Source organism: Mauremys reevesii, linkage group 5, assembly GCF_016161935.1.
Source record: "Mauremys reevesii isolate NIE-2019 linkage group 5, ASM1616193v1, whole genome shotgun sequence".
NCBI classification, from domain to species: domain Eukaryota; kingdom Metazoa; phylum Chordata; order Testudines; family Geoemydidae; genus Mauremys; species Mauremys reevesii.
The window spans coordinates 36506481-36525137 of NC_052627.1; the positions used below are offsets into that span (position 1 = coordinate 36506481).

Here is an 18657-nt window from a genome sequence, read left to right on the forward strand (position 1 = left end):
GAAACATCTCTGTGTGTATACAGCAGCATAGGAGCAGAGTTCTGGATGCATTCATCACTGCAGTCTTGACAAATCAGCCACTGCGCTTGCCCAAGCTGATTTGACACAATCCCTTGAAACATATTCCCGCAAAGGTGGAAGACAATAGCTATGATTACTTTTGTAATTTTATTGTATTTGAAATCTTTTTCTTCAGCCAGTGTGAGTAAGATTTACTATGTATTACAAAGTGTATTAATGAATGGAAAATATAACATTAATAAATATTCTTATAATGATAGATCTATATCTGATGGAGTGCAAGTATTCTAAATCCAAGAAAAAAAGAAATAATAAGGATATGGTTCTGTGGAATTCCACTTTTGTGAGGCTCTAGAATGGAGATACGTTTGCATTGCTATATTCTCTGTCAGAATTGATGGTAAATTCCAAGACCTTATAAAAGATAACCAGGAAGGTTTGTAGAAAGTGACTTCTATGTGTTACTCATGTTGCATAAGTTAAAAATGGTGAGCCTCATTAAAATACTATACCCCACATCGATCATTTACTCCCAAAGCTGTAGAATCTACAGTTTGCAGGAATTACTAGGCAAAATTCTAGTTATGCAGGTGGTAGATGGTCATTAAACTAAATGGTCATTAATCTTCCTTCTGGCCTTACTTCTATGAATGTGTGTATGTATGAAACTACTCGGTTCTCTCTAAGTACTTAGCAAAATACGTGCAAGCAGAAAAGTTAAAATGGAAAGGACTAACATTTTCCATAATCTAGTTCCTGTCATCCTGGTAGGAACCCATGTTTTTCAGTGAGTAGCAGGATGAAATATTGATTCTGAGATACTAATCCTTTCAGGACTTTGTCATTTATGCTTTTGGCCCCCAACATGAGATGGGGCAGACCTATTCCACATGTCCCTCCAATGTAAAACCTGTGTCTTATAACCACCAAAATCTCTCCTTTTCTGTTACACTAAATATACTTTGTTAAGCACTGGCAGTGTGTTTGGAGCTGTGCAAAACAGAGAAAGACAATGTGCCTGCCACCAATGGGTTTACATTTTAAAATAAACCCTATGGTACAAGCATAGATTAATAGATTATAAGGCCAGGCGATGGGTTTTTCTAAAAACAGCATTTCATTCCTTTTAAAGTTTAACACCACTTTGTTCTATCACTATATTTCATTGGTTGACAGATTGACATTGCAAGGCTATGTGGAAGAAGCATGTTGTAAGGAGGGAAGGTAGTTGATGCAAAAGGCAAGGTGAGAATGCTAGGTATAAAGAATAGAACAAAGGCATAAGTGGGAGAAACATAATAGTGAAGTTACGTGGGAAAGGAAAATTAGAAAGAATAAAAAAATAAAGAAATAAGAGCAGAGCTGTAGACATAAATGGACTGAGGCAGAGCCTTGAGAGTGAGGACAAGAGGCTTGAACGTGATACCAGAGATGATAGGAAGACAACTGAGTGAATCAAAGTTGTGAAAGGAGCAGACAAAATGGATTATTACAAGAGCAATTTTGGATAGACTAGCCGGGGCAGTGTGGAAAACAGGGAGGCTATGGGAGGAGATTGTTGCAGTCAAGGTAGGAGATCACCAAAGGAAATGCATACAAGCACTTTTTAGCTGTGAGGATGGAAAGGATGGATTTTTGAGATGTGGTAGAGGAAGAGCCAAAGGATTTAGCGACATCCTGGAGGTAGAAAGAGGAGTCTAAAGTAACACTGAGGCCTTGTCATCCAAGTCTGCAATCTCAGACACTGCCTCCATCAAGGAAATTCACACTGGTGTAAGTACATTGATGTGCAATCTTCAAATGTAGATGTGCTGCTACAGTGCAGCTTAATTTGGGAACATACCAAAGTAAGCTGCAATGGTATAGCATGTCTACATTAGGAGTTGACACACTGATGCTGTTGCACCAATAGGAATTTTCTTAATGTAGACAGGGCTGCAGTTTGCAAGCCTGAATCATGGGGAGAGCAGTGGTGTAAATTACATTAATGAGTGGGGGAAAAGCAGAGGGTTGAGAGGAAAGACGAGGGGCCAGAACCTCAGCTGGTACAACCTGATGTAGCTATGGGATCAATGGACAAACATGATTTACACAACTGAGAATCCAGCCTGAGGAATTCAGTATTTTGCATGCTGAGTCTAAGGCCTTCGCTACACTTGAGAGTTACAGCGCAATAAAGCCGCCCACAGCGCTGTAACTCACTCCCCGTTCACACTGGCAAGGCACATACAGTGCTGTATCTCCGTGGCTACAGCACTGCAGGTACTCCACCTCCCCAAGAGGAATAACAGCTGCTGCGGAGTAGCTGAGACGCTGGTGCTCCAGTGTAAACGGGGAGTAACCTTATCACGCAGTGATTGACCTCCGGAAACTCCCCATAATCCTTTTAAGTGAAGATTCCTCTCCTTGTTTTGTTGTCATGCCTCTCTTTGTTTTGTTGTGAACTCCGGGCTCTGGGAGCTGCTTATTAAAAAAACAAACACAGCTACTGTTTGCTGTGAACGAGTAGAGGCAGGTGGGGGGCTCCCTTTGGAATGCCCACAGCTAATGTTTGCTTGAAGAGAGAGGCGGTGCGGGGGAGTGGCTGCTTATCTGGTCTGTGAGAAAAAAAACAAACAGCTGCTGTTTGCTTTCAGTGAGTGAGAGAGGGGTGGAGGAGGGAGGGGGGTTGGAACTTGCAAGGCAGGGTGCTGACACACTGTCAGCACTCCAAAAATCCACTCTCTCCCCCCCCACACTCCCTGTCACACTCCACCCCACCCCCCCTTTTGAAAAGCACGTTGCAGCCACTTGAACGCTGGGATAGCTGCCCATAATGCACCGCTCCCAATGCCGCTGCAAATGGGGCCACGACAGTGCGTTGGTAGCTGTCAGTGTGGACAGACTGCAGCGCTTTCCCTACTCAGCTGTACGAAGACAGGTTTAACTCCCAGCGCTGCAAGTGTAGCCATACCCTAAGCTGCTATGATTCCAAGGATGCAATATCAGAAGATACTTAGAGATGCCTGAACACAGTGGGATAGACCACAAATAGAGGGAGAGATTTGAACATCAACCACACAGACATAGTAACTGAAGCAGTGAGAACTGACCAGCTCACTCAATGGGAAAGTGTAAAGGGGGGAAGAGAAGAATTTATGATACTTATTTGTATCTTATAATTTATAAAGTAAATAATCTGATTCTAAATCATCTAGCTATGTACATGGCTAGTATGTGTAAGCACTAGGGCTAGCTGGAAAACAGGAAAATTGTTAACATTTTCATTTTTCATCAACTTTTTGTTTTTGTTGAAATTTTCCAGCCGGATCTAAATAATTATATGTTTCCTATCATTTCTCTCTCTTTACTTCCTGCCAGTCCCCTTGGATTGTATTTGTTATGGCCCTTTTGTGTCTTGTTTCAGGGCCTGTCTACATTAAAGAAGCTTCCACCAAAGTAATTACAGCAATGTGATTACACCATTGTAAACCCCTGCATGTAGACATGCTGCACAGGTAGAAAGTGCTGCTGACACTTGTGACGCTCAATCCAGGGATTTACTAAAGTAACCTGCACTAGTGTAAGCCCGACTTTGTATTGAGGCAGCGCGTCTATGTTAGTGGTAGTGTAACCACATCAGCTGAGTTACACTGGGGCAAACTTCCTTTGTGAAGAGGAGGCCTAAAATTAAAACAATTTGAACTCTTCAGAGCAGACACTGTCTATGTGTATGTACTTGTACGTGTCCTTACTATGTGTACGTACAACACCCAGTACAGTGAAGTCCTAAGCTTAAATGGGCATGATTGTAAACAAATAATAAAAATTATTACAAATATTTGCACTAATACTGTATGCAGCATACTGAATTATTAAACAGACTTTTCAGAATTGACAGTGCAGAAGTTATACTGCAATGCTACTTTCAAGAGAGTGAAAGTTTTAGAGTTTAAGGCCAGAAAGGACGTTTAGATCATCTAGTCTGACCTCCTACATAACACAGGACATCCTTACCCCGTAGTTAATACTGTTTGGATAGATTTCTTACTTGATTGGTACTGTTGGTGACCCTGAACAGTGAAAATGAACATTCTGCCATTTGCCATCACGGCGGTGCCAGACCCGGGTCTCCTCGGACTGCATAGTTTTTGGCATTCCACTTCCGTCCATGTACTGCGTCAGCCGTATGTATGCAATGCAGGCAGCATCATCGCCCACAAGATGGACATGGGGATTGAGGATAATGGTGTGGATTGGCTTATTACCCTTGGACAAAGCTATGGGGGGAAACACACACAAAATCAGTTTTTCCCCAAGTAACCAACAGAGTTAGCCATGTCTCTCAGTACTGAAAATGGTATGTAAATATATCAAGATTGGCAGATGCTAAATATTAACCACTGTTTTACTGATAAGCAAGCAAAACTAGCACAAAAAGTTGCAGCAGTGGGAAGGGAGTGGCACTACAGAAAGGAAGCATGTTCTCCTCTCTTCTATCAGAAAATCATTCCAAAATAACTGTGGTCTATACTAATCTGCCAAATAAGTTACAATAATTGTCTGCTTTTCAACCCTGATCAGTTTCAAGATGTCTTGCCATAATAAAGACATAAAAGAAGGATGTGTAATTATGTTGTTCCCTTTCCTTTGTTCACTTTTAGAAGTGAGGTCACGGGATGAATCTCATTAGTTAGCACCTGAACTCTGCTCACAGTAATATATTTGCATTATTCCTATCTCTGATTCCTCCCAGCTATAAATTTCCTTCTTTTATTTTTTTTAGTTGGCATTTCTTATTTCTTATGCGCTACCTTTGTTGAAATGATCTCATCAAAGTCTTTGGCCAGATTTCAACACGATTATTATCCAAAGTGATCTTGATTTGTTTTATATGTATTGTTTGATGGTTCTAGTGCAGAGTGAAAGCTGTTACCAAATGCGTTATTTATGTGGTTATACTTCTCTGTACTTTAGAAAATGTAGTAAAAAGACATTTAAAAACAGAATTACTTTCTGTGATTTGGGATCTGTGTGTGTCATATTGTGAACTCCATGTTGTTTTGTGACCCAGTTTTGTTTCAGGGCTCTACTTTGCTCTGTAGCAGCCTTTGTGGATTAGAGCATCCATTTTGCAATAAGGACTTGACTCCTAGTAGAAAGACTATGTCTGAGAAGTAGAGACAAAGCAATCGAGAGCCATCAATGTTGAATAACCTTTTTCTATGGAACAATGGGTCTTCTACTGGTAAGGCCATGGTCTTTGAAGGTCTCTCTACAAGGAAGTTGATGTGGGGAGAGTAGGGGGTGGAACATGGAATTTCCTCAGTGGAAAGAGACATGCACCAAGAGAAACAAAGGCTGTTATTAAAAGCTAGCTGCTACTCTGAGCAAAGGGTTAGTCTCTTGCTGCATGCCAGAAGGAAAGGGCAGGAGGAAAGACAAAGCAGGAAGGGCTCCCTAGCCTGTGCACACTGACTTCAGACTCAAAGAAGTGGGGAGATCAGACTTAAAGGGAGCACATTCAGAACTGTTTGTTATTTTCCAAAGATCTGAAACTCTTGTGCTGTTTAAGAGCAAAATGCCTGTGGTTAACAAATCCCTTTGCTAAGTTTGTCTTCCTTCCACATTGCCCCTGAAGGAGTTAATCAAGAAACCAGAGCTCCCACAGCCAGGTGGACTCTGGGAGAATGTGACTAAGCACTGGGGGGGTTAGGCGGGGGACACTGGTTCTAGGGTCTAAGGCAGCTCGACTCCAGAGTCTCACTGCCCAAGAAGAGTGTCAGACACAGGGTCTGCACTGGGTAGTGTGCCTGAGAGACCCAGAATTAGGAACAGTGACCATTACCCATGACCTGGGGTTTAGAAGTACATGGGATTCTGTGGTTGGATCCACATGCACCAGACTAGTGTCTGTTCACAGAAGGGGTAGGTTGTGACGCAGTGGTATGAAAAACAAGCAAATCCTGAAATTCCACTTTCCCCCCCAATATCACAACCTGGGCCAACTCCCATCTCTGCACAAATACCAGTCTGTTGTGAGTGGATCCAACCACAGGATCCTATGTGCTTCTGGCATGCTGTTCTTCTGGCTTGACTACTGTTATGGAGATAGGAGAGAGGTACTCCAGAGTCCGTTCTTTTCCCATCCTGCCTGTTTCCTTTCTAGCTGGGTGGAGGAGGCTGAGTTCACCCCACCCAGCCTGGGCTGTGAGGAAAACTGCTCTCTGCCCACAGAGCTGGCCAAGCTCCCCAACTAGACCCTCGATAAGGAGAAAGCAGGAGACACAAACCCTTCCTTTTGTCTCTCACTTTTCTCGGCCTAGCTCTCTGCCTGAAACCTGTGCGGGCCCTAGGGGCTCCAAACACCTGTGAAAGTGAGTGAAGCTGAGAGGACAGTCACTCCCAGAATCAAACACAGCCCTGGGACACAGCTGGGAATTTGATGGACACACTATTGAGCTGCACTGTTAGTCTACAAACTTGAAATCAAGTTTGGAATTTCCTTCCCAAAAGCCCTGGAACAGGGCGTGTCTAGCTGAGCTATCAGCCACAGGGGAGTGGAGGGAGGAAACTGGAGGCAACTTCAGAGGGCAGGACATTCCCCTGTCACCAGTGACTGACGGGTCTGGTTCTGCCCCCAAGCTGCAAGCAGGCTGAAGTACCCATTGTAAAGGGCCTATAGACCTTAGCACTAAGGAGAACACGCTAAATGCTTGCAGTTCTCATTTCAAAGTACGTTAGACAGTAACCCACAGGAATGGGTTACCTAGGGAGGAAGTGGAATCTCTATCTTTAGAGGTTTTTAAGGCCTGGCTTGACAAAGCCCTGGCTGGGATGATTTAGTTGGGGTTGGTCCTGCTTTGAGCTAGATGACATCCTGAAGTCTCTTCCAACCCTAATATTCTATGTTTTTAAGTAATCTGAATCCTTACCCAGGACATTTTACTAAATAAACGCAGCAAAGAATCCTGTGGCACCTTATAGACTAACAGATGTTTTGCAGCATGAGCTTTCGTGGGTGAATACCCACTTCGTCGGATGCAAGTAGTGGAAATATCCAGGGGCAGGTATATATATGCAAGCAAGAAGCAAGCTAGAGATAACGAGGTTAGTTCAATCAGGGAGGATGAGGCCCTGTTCTAGCAGTTGAGGTGTGAAAACCAAGGGAGGAGAAACTGGTTCTGTAGTTGGCAAGCCATTCACAGTCTTTGTTTAATCCTGAGCTGATGGTGTCAAATTTGCAGATGAACTGAGGCTCAGCAGTTTCTCTTTGAAGTCTGGTCCTCAAGTTTTTTTGCTGCAGGATGGCCACCTTAAGATCTGCTATTGTGTCCATTTATCCTTTTCCGTAGAGAAAAGGATAAATGGACACAAATCAGATATTAGGAATGGCAAATCAGATATTAGGAATGGCAATATACAAAAACCTGTAGGAGAACACTTCAACCTCCCTGGCCACACAATAGCAGATCTTCAGGATTCTTTGCTGCAGCAAAAAAACTTCAGGACCAGACTTCAAAGAGAAACCGCTGAGCTTCAGTTCATCTGCAAATATTCATGCTGCAAAACGTCTGTTAGTCTATAAGGTGCCACAGGATTCTTTGCTGCTTTTACAGATCCAGACTAACACGGCTACCCCTCTGATACTAAATAAACAACCACCACCACAACCACTTCATTAATATCTGTACAGATGGGGAAACTGAGGCACTGAAATTCAATGATGTGTTCACAAGACAGAATGGGAGTCCATCTCAGATTTGAGATTAGAATTTAGGAGTCCCTGGGGCGAGTCTTGTGCCCTGACATTTCTCATTCAGAAATTGCTGGATGAGAAAATCAATTTCATTAGTTAATTTATACCACGATCAGCCTCCCTTTGAGTTTCAAATCTGTTCTGAAACTATGTCATCTATAGTACCTGATCGTCCATGGTACGAACAAGTAAGCAGTGTAGCTTTTATTTTCTGCAGCTGACATGGTTGTATTAAATCCACCAACTGACGTGCTGTGATCACCATTAAGAGAGTCATGAGGCCAGTGCTTCAGCTAGTGTGAATCAGCACAGTGACTATAGTTTTTCCTTAGACTTACAGTAAGAAAGAATAATGATCAACTGTTAGGAAATGCTGACTTTTTAATGGTGATCAGTTTGTCCATCACTGCAGACTTTTCAAATGTGCCCAGTGCTGTGGTATTCAGCCCCTCTAGCTCTGAAAAACAGAGTGGGAATCACTTGCCTTCCAACCCTATTTACCTTTTAGCTGTCCCTCCATACCCCTCTCCTCAAAAAGATATTACATGAACTTGACAATTCCCTCCACAATCAAAAGTTCCCCATGGTTTCTAAGCAAGTTTAAAGTATTTTATACTGCATAATTCAAAATGAAATTTCAAAAACATCATAAGCAGCTACAAAAAACAGCTGGATTTGAGAAGCACACCTGGAAATATTTTAAATGTGATCAAATAGGAAAACACACCATTTTCAAAGTAGAACCTGTGAAAGTCCATCCCTTCCACCAGATTCCCCAAAGCTTCAGGTTCAAAAGATGTAAGGCCTGGATCACAGATCTTTCTGTGGAAGAGAAAATTGAACAGTGATGACAAATGTATAGTTAGTTTCAGATACAGCACAGGACTGCTTTCTTCTTGATAACTCTGAAACCAAAGGAATCCCCAAATTGCAATTTTCTATCCCTAATACATACAATTCACAGCAAGAGGGAATTCAGACTAAGTCAGCGTTTCTCAAATGTGGCCACCGTGGCCTCATGCAGCCACCAGGGGCTTTTCTTGCGGCCACAGCCTCCTGGGCTGTGATGGAGGGGGAGTGAGGGGGTGGGAAAAGTAGCTCTCTCTCCTCCTCCCTGTTGCTCCTGGATGCACCCCCTTGCTGCTGGTACTGTGGCCACCAGCAGGGATTGGGCCCTGCCTCCCTCTGGAGTCACCTGGGGCACAATGCTGTAGGAACAGGCAGCCATCGAGTTCCCCACTTTCCCTGGGGCAGTGGGGCTCAGGCTTTGGGCTTCAGCCCTGGGGTGGTGGGGTGGCAGGCTCTGGACACTGGGCTTTGGGTTCCAGTCCTGGGCTCTGGCTGCGTGGCAGCAGGCCTCAGGCGCCAGTGGCAGGCTTCGGGCTCCGTCCCTGGATCCCATCCTCCAGTGGCAGGCTTTGGGCTCTGACAGCAGGGCTTCAGGCTCCAGCCCCCCACTGCCTTCCCCAGCTCCCCACCCCCATCTCCCTTGATCCCCACTGCCTCCCTTGACCCTCCCTCCAGGGCTTAATTTGTTCCCAGGCTTGCCAGGGCTGAGTAAGTCTGCTGTGAAAAGTGAGACTTGTATGTTTGTAAATATCACTTTTCACAACAGACTTACTAGCTAGCAATAAATAAATTACAATGATTTGGACATGTGTATGTGCATATTTATTTGGTTTTCCTAAACCTAATTAAGTATTTTCAGAAAAATTTGTCTTAAGAATCCCTGCTCTAAGTGATGATTATGATGGCGCTGAGGGAAAATTGGAGGATCTTTATACCAGAGGCAATATGGAGCAGAAAGCTGAACAGTAAAGGAGAGACTACATAGGAGGATGTCTGAGGAAAGACTTCAGAAGTCAGAGGGGCAGGAATGGTAAAATGAGTGCTATACATAGCCATGTGGAAAAGAAAGCTTGAAGAAATGCGGTCTATCAACTAGAATATTAAGGTCCAGATTAGAAAGAGAGATTACTCACTGTATGCAGTAGCTGTAGTTCTTCCAAGATGTGTGTCCCTATGGGTGCTCCACTTCGGTGTGCACCTTTCATGGGAGATTTTCATTAGCAGTGTCTGTTGGCCCTTGCATGCACTGTTAATAACTTGTGCCCTGCACTGAGGTTATATCAGGCTGCGTGGGCAAACTTCCCTCAGTTCCTTCTCCACTGCTGAGTCTCAGAAGGAAACTCTGAAGCAGAGGGGAAGGAGGACGGGTAGTGGAGCACCCCTAGGTAAGGCTGAGATTCTTTCACAGAGGTCATGAAAGTCATGGATTCCCTGACTTCTGCAGTGGCAGGTGCAGCTGACTTCAAGCCGCCTGATCAACGGGCCCCAAGGCCAAATGCTCAGGCACCCCACGGCTAGCCACACTGGCCACTGCTGGAGCGACCCAGGGCCAGCTGCACTGGCCACTGCTCGGGCTGTCCCAGGCAACTGGCTACAGTGGCACTGTCACACCCCAATGGCTCCCTCCCTCAGGGAGTTCCCGGGGAAGGCAGATCAGCATTGTATGTGGCTAACGCTGTTGCAAGAAGGGGGGCTGTGTTGGGCCCCAGACGTCCGGAGGAGGAACGGGGGGGGGCTGGCCCCAGGCCTCTGCGGGAGGGTTGGAGGGGGGACTGGCCCCAGGCCACCGCTGGGGGTGGGAGGGCTGGCCACTTCCTGTGGAAAGCAGAGTGACCTGGCCCCAGCCTGCTCTGCTCCCCTGGCTCCCAGACTGGGGGGAGGGGGGCACTGCCCCCCCCTCCCGCACTCACCAGCGGCGTGGCTGGGAGCCAGGGAAGTGGAGCAGGCTGGGGCTGGGTCGCTCAACTTACTGCTGAGTGCAGGCCTGACAGCTTCTGGAGTCCTCAGGGGAGTGGGGGCGGGGAAGAGGCAAGGTGGGGCGGAGCAGGGGCAGGAAGAGGCAGGGCTGGGGCAGTGAAAGGTGGGAGCGGAGCCGGGCGGGGGCCCTGGGGAAGAGCCGGAGCAGGGGCTGGAGCAGCACACAGCTGCACAGGGCACCAGGAAATTTCCTGGTTCCCTACGCAGCTGCATACTTTGTGTATGGGTAAGGACGACCCTGGGGTAGACTTATACTGTTGTTGTTTGCCCCAGTCATTCACCACATCAACCACTAGAGAGTCAGGTGGAACGTGAGAAAATAGGAACACACAGTCGTTAATGTGAACATAATACTTTTTAGTGACTCTTTTTCACATGGGTGTTACTGTAGCAGGTTTCTCAACTGATTTTTGCAGGTCCCAGCACAGCCTCGTTGATAGGAAGGGCAACTCTGGATGGTGTTGCAGAGTGAAGAATATACAACAGCTCTGATCTCCTGAAGAGGTATATGTAAGGGAGTCTGACACCTATTTAATGAGGTCTTGAGGCTGCCATAGCCATAGATGGAGGAGGAGTGATTACTGCCTCCATCTGGTGAAAAAGAAGAGATGGTAGTTGTAGGGGGTTGCTTCTTTGTTCACTTACGTCTCTTGAGCCTCGAACATTTTCTCCTGCTGCTGGGGAGGAGAATCTTGAGTCTCCCTATCATCCTGAGGGAATAGGGTCAGGGCCCTGGAGACCTGTCAGTGATAAACTGCTCAGGGATTCTAATTTAGGCATTGAGGACCAGAAGAGGGAGGGGATGGCATCCAGGGTTGCTCCCACCAGGAATGATGAGTTTCCAGGCATTTTCCTCGTCTCTTAGAGAAAGATAGTTCATATATGGGTATGTAGGAGAACCCTGAACAGAGATTGAAGATACTGAAGAGAGGTCTCCATCTTCTTACTTTAATGGGGAGCAGCGACTGAAAAGAAAGGGATGTTAAAGGGTCTAGAAACCAAGAGGTTCTTGACAACAAGAAACGCCCAGTACCTGCCAGCAGTGGAGACTCAGGTTAGCAGTCACCGGTAAGTCCTTCTGGTACGTAAAGTCTTGTGGTATCGAGTGTGGTTACAGCACTGAGTGGAGTTATGGCACCACTGGAGTTGTATGCTTCTCCCTACAGAATGGTACCGATGGTTTTGAGCGCTTCACAGACATTGTTGATGTAGATGGAGGCTTAGTCTTACACAGTACAGAAGAGCCTGATAAAAGTACCAAGAGAGGGTTTAAGTCCGACAGTACCAATCTGTGTTTGCTCTGACCATCTCTGCTAGATGACTCCGGAGACTCCTCAGTGCTATGTTTACTCTTAGAGCTGTGGAACTTTCCTGCTTCATTGATTCTGGAGAAGCCCTTCACCTCAACAATACCAAGCTCTGAGGATCAAGTCTCTGAGGCCGTTTACCAAAAAGTGAGGTCTCTTTCAGGTGGGTTCCTTAAAGAGGAGAATTAGAGCTCCTCTTAGGATATTCAGAGGAGGATTCAGGCTTTCCCTTTCTAGAAGAGTGTTGTGCTGAGGTTGAAGGGGCACAAGAGACCCCGAGGAACTGATGTACAATGAGGTTCTCCTGACCTGGTTCCAAAGGGGAGTGAAGAGATCAAACCATCATTAACAGTTGCATCTTGATTTCCTAGTTCTTCCAAGCACTGGATTTGAGGGCTGACCGAAGTTACACTTCTGTGGATTGTGCGACTCTTCCAGGGAGGAAACAGTTACAGTGTCCATCGCTGAGTGATACAGCCTCTCTACATGTGAGGCAACGTTTAAACTCTGATGAACTGGGAATGCCCCTCACAAGGAGGATTTCCCCAGAGGAAATAAAACAATCTTTCAATAATAGTAGTATTTAGCTATTGGCTAACAACCTAACTAACTAAACTAAGAAGAACAAAATTGGCAAACAGTTGAGGCACGCATAATGCAAAGATGCTAAACTCAGTCTCAAGCCGAGGCGACTGAGAAGGAACTGAGGGCGGTTTGCCCATACTCGGTGCAGGGCATGAGGATATCAGCAGTGCATGTGTGGGCTGAATGGACACTGCTAATGAAAATCTCTGATCAAAGGTGCATAGGGTGCACATGCACCTGAAGTAGAGCACCCATGGGGACACTACTCAAAGAAGAGCCACCCATTCCTACCATGCTTTTTTTTCCTTTCCAGATTTTCCTCTCTTATGGCAAGTAGAGCTGGGTTCATAAAGCCATTATTTCCATGGATCTTGTTTCCCAGGAATGATGAAAAATTTCTAATTGGAGACTTTTCCCACAAGAATACTATTTGCCATTGTAATGTCCACTGTTTTGACAATTAACACAAACAATAAAACAGCCTTCCAACTCTGAGATTTAAATGAGGTGGCATTCTATTTGTTTCATGATAACCCAGAACAAAGGTTCCTTATCCTCCATCCAGTTTGCCCTACTGCAGAGCATGCTTGACCTCAAAGGCATATGACCTCATACAAATCAGCCTGTGAAGCAGAAATATGATGTATGTGAAATTCTGTGATCCATTGATAAACATGGACATTACCATTTCTGTCTGTCTTGCTTTCCTATGTGTCATTCCATCAGGGAACATAAATTATATACTGCATCATGCTGGAATGAAACACAACACATATGGGCATGAAGGATGAAATCTTGGTCCCAATGAAATCAGTGGGATTTTTGCCATTGACTTCTATAGGATCAGCATTTCACCTAAAATTTTCTTTTGGTGTTTGGCCAGAAGATAAATGTTCAAAGCCATAAATGGACGTTAGGCATCTAAATCCTACTGGAAGTCACAGGACTTAGATATTCAGCTGTTATTTGTGCCTTTGAAAATCTCCCCCATGATACGTTAAGTCTAAAACCAATGTTTCTACCAATGTTTAAATGGTAATTTAATTTTGGTTAGATGTTTCTAAGGCTTGAGTTTTGCCATGCTGCAAAACAGAAAAGTTTTGAGCAAACTTCCATTTGATATTTTTGTACAACAGTTTTTGTAACAGTCAAAGGCTATAAAGTGCTCATACCAGGCAAAGGCACATTACTGGTAATTTGTCACTGTCTCATAGGAGTATTACTTCCCTATTTCAACTATTCTAGAACCTTTAGCTCTTCATGAGCTGAAACAGTGTCTTTAGCTCTACACCTTTAACTTTAAACAAAATATAATTTGTTTTTGTTCCAAATACATTTAATGGGTTGGAGTAAAGAAACAACAGAACTGGCCATAAGGTTATTTTAAAAATGGAATTAGTTCTTGAAGCAGAATTTTTTTGGGTCCTGAACAAAATTTCCGAAGTAGGGCATCCGATGAAGTGGGCCCACGAAAGCTTATGCTCAAATAAATTTGTTAGTCTCTAAGGTGCCACAAGTACTCCTGTTCTTTTTGCAAAGTAAGACTGGTGCAGCACGCAATGGGAAGCAGTCAGAGAGAGGCAGGAGAAGGCCAAAGTAAGTGTTCGAGGTCTTGCTTTTTTATTTAATGTTTTTAAGGGAGTGTGGAGAGAAAGGAACTTATGCTGTAACTTTTGGGGGGTTGCAGTGATTGGGGTGGTCTTGTGACACTGCAGGGGAAAGTATCTGTCCCCACCAATTCTGGAGACAAAATAGTTCCTCTTACACAGTGACACACAGTTTTAAGTGAAATACTGTAGAATGGAAATGCTTGTAAACACAGAGAAAATAACTGACCACATGGACCACAAATAGAAGTTCCATAGTGCACTTTGATGTGCTGCTATGTGAAATGAAAAGGGTAGGGGTATGTCAAAGTGCATTACATAACTTTTAGTGCTTGGTAGCAGGGTCTACATGGCCAGTTAGTGCATGGCAGGTGAGTGTGCTGCAAATTCACACCCAGGCTTGCTATGTACTAGCTCTCTATGTAAATGAACCATAAGTCTCAAGTGGCATTAATGTATTACAGTGCAACAGATAGAATTCTGGTGACAGTGAACCTCTGCTTATACTGAAATGTTTCTCTTAAAACAGCTTTCCAGTGTATTTTGATCTTGATTCTTAGATTTTAAATCATGAACATTCTCTCCTCTCTGCCTGATGAAAGAGATCACTGCATATGTTATGTAGCAATAATGGGTCTGATTCACTATGGTGTTATTCCATGTTTATCTTAATATAACGCTACTGAAATCTGCTGTTATACCAGTATGTGACTTGTGCAATACAGCAGTGAATCAGGTTCTGTGTTTCCTCAACATTTTTATACATTTATCTCATCTTGTCTCTTGCAAAATGAGTCAACTTACGTGTAAGCTTCAAAGTCCCCATTGTTGATAGCTTCAATCAGCTGCTCAGTAACCTTGATAATCTCCTGCTTACGAGCTAAAGAAAGGATAAACAGACACAAATACAACAAAACATGAGATGGGAACAAAAGTGGAAAGTGACAGCATAAAAGACTGTCAGACTAAATAACAAAGGCAAGGACATTTAGATATTTCCCTGGTCAGTGTGACTGCCATTCATTCCATGATTCCACTTTCTTTTCTAGTACCATAGCCAGAAGTGTTAAATTACTCGCTTTACAATATATTGGCCTTAGTGTATTCCTGTATTCATAAGGAAATAAAGCACGTCACAGATCAATGATACATTTTCTGCCACAATTCTGATCCACTTTCTCTCACTGAAGGACCTGCCTTTAAAAACACAACAAGCTCTTGACTTCTACAGAAGTGTAAAAGCAGCCAATTGTCATTTTATGAGCAATATTGTAATGATTCACCTATATCTGGAGCTTGTAAGTGTACGACCCTGATCTCAGAAATCTATGTTTACAATGAATTTTTCCCCACTTAGCATTTGTTTTGGCCAAATGCAAAAAGGCGGGGTGCCAGCACTACCTTAAATGGCGCTCTGACTTTAATTGCAGAGATTTAACCATGAGAAATTAAGAATGTAAGAACAGCCATACCAGCGTCCATTTAGCCCAGTATTCTGTCTCTGACAGTGACCAGTGCCAGATGCTTCAGAATGAACAGAACAGGGCAATTTCGAAGCAGCCATCCCTTGTTGATTAGTCCCAGCTTCTGGCAGTTGGAGGTTTACAGACACCCAGAGCATGGGGATGTGTCCTGACCATCTTGGTTAATAGTCATTGATGAACCTATCCTCCATGAACATACTTAATTCTTTTTTTAAACCAGTTTTACTTTTGGCCTTCACAACATCTCATAGCAATGTGTTCCACAGGTTGACTGCACTGCACTTTTGTTTGTTTGAAACCTGCTATTAATTTCATCAGCTGAACTCTAATTCTTGTGTTATGTGAAGAGGTAAATAAACTTTCCTATTTACTTGCTCCATAGCGTTCATGATTTCATAGACCTCCATCATATCCTCCCCTTAGTCGTCTCTTTTTGAAGCTTGAACAGTCCTAGTCTTTTTAATCTCTCCTTGTAAGGAAGCTATTCTATACTCCTAATCATTTCTGTTGCCATTTTCTGCACTTTTTCAATTCTAATACATCTTTTTTTGAGAGGGAGCAACCAGAACTACACACACAGTATTCAAGATGTGAGCATACCATGGACTTATATAGTGGCATTATATTTTCTGTTTTACTCTCTCTCTCTTTCCTAATGGTTCCTGTTAGCTTTTTGACTGCCACTGCATACTGAGTTGATATTTTCAGAGAACTGTTGGGACTCCAAGATCTTTTTCTTGAGTGGTAACAGCTAATTTAGATCCCATTATTTTGTATGCCTAGCTGGGATTATTTTTCAGTGTGCATTACTTTGCATTTCTCAATACTGAATTGTATCTGCCATTTTATTGCCATTTTTAACTCTTCAAAGCCAGCTTTGACTTAATTATCTTGAGTAATTTTGTATTGTCTGCAACTGCTCCTGAAATAAGCCCAAACCACTATTTAAGAGAAATTTAGGTCCTGATACTATATCCAGATCTTCCTCTGCAAAGTCGCATTGATTACAGTAGGATCTGTATGGATTCAACACAGATCTAACTGCAGCAATGAGTCCTTCCGTTGTAAGCTCTGTGGCACAGTGACTATGCCTATTATTATGTTTGTAAGCAAGAGTTACAACAGATCTTTTGGTGCTACCATAAACAAATATTAAAATAATAAAAATGCCTTATAAAAGACCAGTATTTTAAAAGTTGTGTGTGCGCGCGCGTGCACACGTGTATTTTCTTTTAGCAATTATGGAAGTCCCAGTAAGACTAAATGGTCACTCTGCTAGCAGGGCTAGTGGGTAGCATGGTGGGATAAGGAAGATTTTTAAAAATAAAGAGAGGTTTCAGTTGCCTGATTTCTTGCAGGTATTGTGGATGAATTTGTATGAGGCGAGGACAGTGGCTTTGCTGACCAGCACTGGCAGGGTGCTCCACATATACAGAATGATGTAGAAGGAACTGTGGAGATAGTTGTGGGAGAAGCAGAAAAATGGGGCACCAAGACTGGCATCATCAGCAGAACAAAGAGGATAGTGGGGTGATGAGATAAAAGACAAGGGGAGTAGAATGAGGAAGGGTCTAGAAACTGAAGGACAAGAAGTTTAAACTTGATGTGATGAAGAAAGGGGAGTGAGTAGAGGGATTCAAGGAGGGAGGATAAGATGGTGAGATGAGAGGGGAAGGAAGATGATGCCTGAAATCAGAAATCTTGTATGCCATACCTAGTGTAAAAGTAATTGAACTAGAGATTTAACAATACATTAAGACATTACAAATTATTAAATTAGGCAATAGAAAACAATATAATTTTCTATTGTTGGATAGAATATAATTGTTGGATCACTGTAAATAAGGCCAAGATCTAAATATATATGCTATTTTCCAGATTCAATTTACACTAAACCCTAAGGACAGATCATAATTTATATTCAGTTGGTTGGTGACAATTTTATGTATGTTGATATTATTCTTTGTTTCACAATTTATTAATACCACATTTGATTTCCCAGTTTTACCATAACATGCCCACAGTTGGATACAAGGTCATGTATATTGCAAATTAAGTGGTGAACATCTGAATATACTCTGTATCATAATATACTACTAAGTGATCCCAAGGGGCTGCAGGAGATGGTTTTTCAGTGGAGCACTGTCAATGGCATGTCTTAGCATAATTCACTTTGGCAATACTTAACTCATTCTCATCTGTCTGTGGTTTCAATAGCACAATCTAGAGCTGTGTAAAAGACAGCAGCTCAATTTCACAAAGGATTTTCAGATTTTGAAAACTGGCTTCATTCTTTAGAGAAACATGTCACAGGGTGGACCGGCCCTTTAAAGTGGAACTGATATGTCCCACCTGTGCCTCATTAACAGCATCACAATGGGGCCTGATAGAGGATAGATGGTTTCCATAAAGAGCCAGAGAAGGAACAGGAAATAGGAAGATGAAGCTGTGGCAGAGACTGCAGTTAGCAGGAGGGAAGATTTGGGCTTAGAAGCTAGAGGGCCTGGGGGGCAGGGGAAGAATGGGGCAGGATTGCCTGCTGAACTCTCAAAGCAGGGGAATAGACAGCACTGGGAGAGTGATGAACTCTCTCCTAGGGAAGAAAGGACTCCAGGTAGGAAGACCAGGGATTTCCTGCTGTGAAAAGCAGAGAAGGACTCTAGCTAGAAGGGATGGAGTGGCTCCTTGATAAAAAGTGGGTTGGACAGAGGAGGAACCTGGGGACTGGCAGAAGATGCCAGGGATGAACTTTTGAGACTTTGAAGACAGTTTGAATTGTTTGGTAATAAACTCAGCCCCCAAGGAGGGGTAATTATTGGTCACAAGAGAGCCTCTAGTGGAGTTAGTGATTTAAGAAGCCCTGAGCAGAAGGGAAAACTGAGTCAGATTGCCACAGATCCACCACTGACCATGGGAGGTGGCTCATCCTGTTACAGAATTAAACCAGAAAATGTGAAAATTCTCTGTGAAGAAACACAAAATGTTTAAAAAAAAGAGAAAAACTGAAACAATTTGTTCCAAAAATGTCAAAACATTTGCCCCTCCCCAACTTTCCAAAATGAAATTATGCTTAAACTGACATGATTTTG

The 18657-nt window shown here is 43.4% G+C and overlaps 1 protein-coding gene across 25 annotated transcripts in view; it reads right to left on the reverse strand.

Annotated features, from left to right (window-relative positions):
- CAMK2D (calcium/calmodulin dependent protein kinase II delta) overlaps positions 1–18657 on the reverse strand; it is a 254852-nt gene that overhangs the window by 16547 nt on the left and 219648 nt on the right. For 12 of the 25 annotated variants that reach the window (XR_005598931.1, XR_005598932.1, XR_005598922.1 and 9 more), the window contains 3 exons: positions 14889–14964; positions 8487–8581; positions 4052–4280 (listed from right to left, as the gene is read on the reverse strand). Coding sequence is in view for 13 of the 25 variants with exons in the window: in XM_039539733.1 (XP_039395667.1) it covers positions 4052–4280; positions 8487–8581; positions 14889–14964 (400 nt within the window). In the remaining 12 variants the exon portion in view is untranslated. Of the gene's footprint in view, positions 1–4047; positions 4281–8137; positions 8217–8486; positions 8582–9741; positions 9807–13184; positions 13231–14888; positions 14965–18657 lie in introns of those variants that run through there. The other 13 variants (XM_039539744.1, XM_039539746.1, XM_039539745.1 and 10 more) reach the window with 5 other exon arrangements.